Source organism: Pteropus vampyrus, unplaced genomic scaffold (genome assembly GCF_000151845.1).
Source record: "Pteropus vampyrus isolate Shadow unplaced genomic scaffold, Pvam_2.0 Scaffold7, whole genome shotgun sequence".
In the NCBI taxonomy this organism is placed as follows: Eukaryota; Metazoa; Chordata; class Mammalia; order Chiroptera; family Pteropodidae; genus Pteropus; species Pteropus vampyrus.
This window is the reverse complement of record NW_011888788.1, coordinates 10351608-10356238: the sequence shown is the minus strand read 5'-3', so window position 1 is coordinate 10356238 and position 4631 is coordinate 10351608. Positions and strand designations below refer to the sequence as shown.

General features: G+C 29.8%; 1 protein-coding gene across 1 annotated transcript in view; it reads right to left on the bottom strand.

Annotated features, from left to right (window-relative positions):
* MACROD2 (MACRO domain containing 2) overlaps positions 1-4631 on the bottom strand; it is a 1889795-nt gene that overhangs the window by 1476699 nt on the left and 408465 nt on the right. Inside the window, exon 4 of the mRNA XM_023536764.1 lies at positions 2897-2926. Coding sequence (XP_023392532.1) covers positions 2897-2926 — 30 coding nt within the window. The remainder of the gene's footprint in view (positions 1-2896; positions 2927-4631) is intronic.

Below are 4631 nucleotides of genomic sequence, written 5' to 3'. Positions count from 1 at the left end.
AGTTCAGAGAAGGCTAAAAATATTCCTTAAATTTAATTTTTAAATATGGATTTCCAAAAATTAGACATGTACTTCGGAGCAATCTTGGTATATCTAGAATTGCATAAATGAATTTAAACCTGTCAATGACCCACTTTAATGAAAGAAATTACAGCCATCTTAAATACTTTTAATTTATTTTTATGATAATGCTGAGTTGCTAATTTTAGAATTCAGAAATTAAAAATTATGGCATATAATGCATTTAGCAAAATCAACCAGCTAGAGGAGGAACAGTTAAGTATATACTTCAGGGAAACAAAAACTGAATTTGCCTATTCTTGAATTGCTAAAAATTCATAATATATCTTCTCACACAGGTTAGAGAAACCATTAGGAAATGCAGGCCAAGTCACTAGAGTTAATTCTATAAACACCCAATATATATACATATATTGAAAGAAAGCAACTTGACAAGACTTATGGAACAGTAATTAGCCTGCATTCTCACTACAGCAGGGACCACTCATTGCTTACCTTAGAAAACAGAACACTACTTTTTTTGATAAACACATTTCTTCCTAAAATAAAACTACATGTATCCATGAATGAACATTTGATCGAGTTCAAGGATAATGTAGGACATCAGAAAAAACTACTTAAAGAAAACTGACTCATCTTTTGGGAACCACTTTTTTGTTTTTTTGCCTTTTTTACGCCTCCTGACCCCCAACTTTATGATGGCTAGAGCTCCAGTAGCCATCATAGACCCTGAGTTCCATGCACTAGGAAGGAAGCGTAGGAAAATAAAAGCTTGAATGCTTGATGACACCATGGAATTACCACATAACCATTCTAGTTTACATCTAGACTACTTTTACATGAGTCAGAAGTATATTGCTATCTCCTGTAAAACACTATTATTTTGAGTTTTTCTGTTAAGGACAGCTAAAGTGATTTTAACTAATATAATTAGTCAAAACAGTTTTTAAAAATAGCCAAGAACAATAAATTGCCTACCTAATGTCTCTTGTTTAACTTGACGAATTTGTTTATGTAGATTCAATTTTAACTTTCCTTTATCCTATTTAACAGTATAGTCAAATTTGTTAAAATACTATATGTCTTACGAGAAAATCAGCACTATGGAAATTTATTTTAATAATGTTTTAACATATTATGAAACCTAGAGACAAAAATTTACTGGGAATCCAACTTCTAAGGGAAAATTTCCCTATAATTACCAAAAATGCAATAACGACAACAACAAAAAAAACTACAATGAGAAATCCTTTATGTTCATTGCAGCATTATTTATAATAGACAAGACATAGAGGAAATCTGGGTGTCCATGAATGAATGAATACATAAAGAAGAGGTGGTATATGAAATATTACTCAGCCATAAAATAAAAAATGAAATCTTGCCATCTTCAACAACATGGAAGGACCTCAAGAGTATTGCACTAAATGGAGTAAACCAGAGAGAGAAAGACAAATGCCATATGATTTCACTTATATGTGGAATCTAAAGAACAAAATAAAAAGCAAACAAAACAGAAACAAAGTCATAGATACAGAGAATATTTTGACGGTTGCCAGATGGGAGGGAGGTTGGGGGAGGTAAAAAGGGGATGGGATTAAGAAGTACAAATTGGTAGTTACAAAATAGTCACAGAGATGTAAAGTATAGCATAAGGAATATAGTCAATAATATTGTAATAACTATGTATGGTGTCAGATGGGTACTAGATTTATTGCAGTGATCACTTCATAAGTTATATAAATATCTAACCCCTATGTTGTATACCTGAAACTAATATAATATTGTATACCAACTGTAATTAAAAAATAAAAATATATATTTTATAAAAGAAACCCTGTAGACTTTTATTTTCTAAAATAATTTAGGGAAGAAGAAAAAAGAAATATTCTGCCATAGAACATGAATTGATATGTGATAATATGAAGAAAACTTTCTAGTTTAAACTGTTTTCTATTATTCCTATTTCCAAGATTCTATTTTTAAAAATCTATTGATTCTTATATAAGAACAATGGTTAAAATTTTAACTGCCAAATAAAATTTACACTGAAAACTTCTGATGAAGGCCAGGGAATTTTTGAAAGCCTTAAGCTCTGACAACTATATTTAATTCAGTCATATACATGAAATGAGAGAGCAAGAGCAAAAAAGAGAAGGAGAAAGATAAAATGAAAAAGTGAAAAAACCAAACTATTTACATCAATCTGGGTCTTAAATAAAAAGGACCCTATTCTATTATATATGTTTTTTTCTCCCCTACTATATTTTATAAACTGGGGCTAGGAAAGCTTTTATCTTTCAATCTAGAAACAAAAATAATAAATGGTTACAAGATTTTAGTATCAAAAAAAGCTTCTCAGTGCAGGAATCTCTTTCTTCCCCATCTCAGTTTGATCTCTTTCTCTATTTCCTCTAAATAGGCCAAAAGAAAAAGCAAAATGTCAATACCAATTTCTTTTTTTTTGTTTTTCACATCAATAAGTAGCTGATATATTAAGCTCTCAGGCTGCAGAGTCATAATTTTTTTAAAGTCATTATGACAAAAAAAAAAAACAAACAAACCCCAAATCACAACTCTCCAAATGTATTGAAAGTGACTCTGTCATCTGTTATATGTGTGCTCATCTCAATAGCTTACAGTTGTTACAGCTTATGCCAAAAGTAGAAAGACAAAGTTTGACAAGAAGAAAAACAGTATTCACATATTTTGAAGACAGTTAAAATATTTCAATTATAAATTATTTTTGACAAGATTATCATTTTTGTGATTGATAATTATAGCCAAATTAACTTTCTTTAAAGTATCACAGAACTTAACATCTTGTGGTTGGTATAGAAATAAAAATATATTTTAAGTGATGTTCAGGACTTACCACCTCCTCCTCCAAGGAGACTGGCATTTGCTATTTAAAAGAAAAGAAAAAAGAAAACAAAAGACATTAAATAATATATAAAAATATAATATGACATAGTTTAATAAAAATAATGATCATATCTCTTATAAATAGACACATATTTTTATATAAAAACAGCCTTTAAAACTGCTTCATAATAGTAAGAATATTAAAATATTTCACTATTTTATCTCTTTTTTCTCTTCAAACAACTATCTTTATAATATAATTCCTAGTAATAAAATGAAGTACATGTTGTTATCCTTGTATTTTCCATTCTTTATCTAAATTAATCTTCTGAGTTCTTCATTTTATCAGGTAAAGATAGAACAATGCTATTTAGGCAATCTCAATGATTTCAAAGGACAATGTAATAAGAAAGTATAATACTAATTTTAATTGAATTAAACACCATCAAATAAAGCTATCTTAACACTTTGCAGTAAGAACTCTTAAATAGTAACAAATTTGTTACTTTTCACATTAACTTTTTATTTGAAAGCAATAAATTTTAAGCATGTTTGTAAAACAATGCTGTACCATTTCTTACCCAGTTATCCATTACTCTAGCACACATATTTATAGAAGCCAAATCATAACCAAAATATAAGATAATTCCATTTGGATTGCTTTCAAGAGGTCAAATTTTCATAAAGTTCCATTGTAGGTTTCTGCTGAAGTATTAAGAAACCTTACACCTATCTTTATCTAGTCATAAAGTTCCATTGTAGGTTTCTGCTGAAGTATTAAGAAACCTTATGCCTATCTTTATCTAGTCATTACAATAGCCAGAAAACAAGTCAACATATACTGCACTGAGCTTTATTCCATAGAGTTCTTATATATCATAGGTATTATCTCATGCCATTAAAAAAAAAGAAAAGAAAAGAAATCATATAGCAATATAAGAAAGTATGTAACAACCATGATTCCTTTTTTTTGTGGAGAATCCTGAGCTATCTAAAGATTAAATAAATCATTTAGGAAAGAAGAATAGGGGTCTTTAACTTGAATTTAATGTGCTGTCCATAGGACCATGCATTGCCACAGCTAAGAGAAGCAAATATTAGAATGGTAATGATTACATCAATAACTAATGGATCATTTTAAGAACAAATGCCCATATTCTTATTCCATGAGGTTAAATATGTGGTGACTTCCTAATTATTACAACAGTAAAGAAATATTATGAAAATGAATGGAGAGCAAAAGCCTTTGAAGATATTCTCAATATTCAATATTAGAGCATCAAATCTTGTTTTGTATAATCTTCCAAGTATAGGACCTTCAAATTGCTGCTCTTGCCTTCCTCCCAGTGCTTTTGTCACAAACATAGAGTGAATAGCAATGTCATTATTCAACCATAAACAAAACTCACTTCTCATGTCATAGTCTTCTGCCACCCTATCACCACAGATCTCTAAATCCCTTTGACTTCACAGTGAGAAAGTGTATAGTATTTACGTAAACAATAGCCAAGACTTAATGTCCTGCCCCAAATCAAACTTAGTAACTGTTGAAACAGTAACTTGTTTCATTAGGGGCACTTGGGAAAGATGTTGCAAATTCTGTTTTTCTCCCATACCCCCTAGTGGATGGGGAAATTTTATGATCAACTGGTGTCTCTTGGCTAATCAAACATTTTTCTAAAATCTTAGCTACATGCATTTATAAAATTACATGGCATTTCACACTCCTGCTTTTTTTTTTTTTT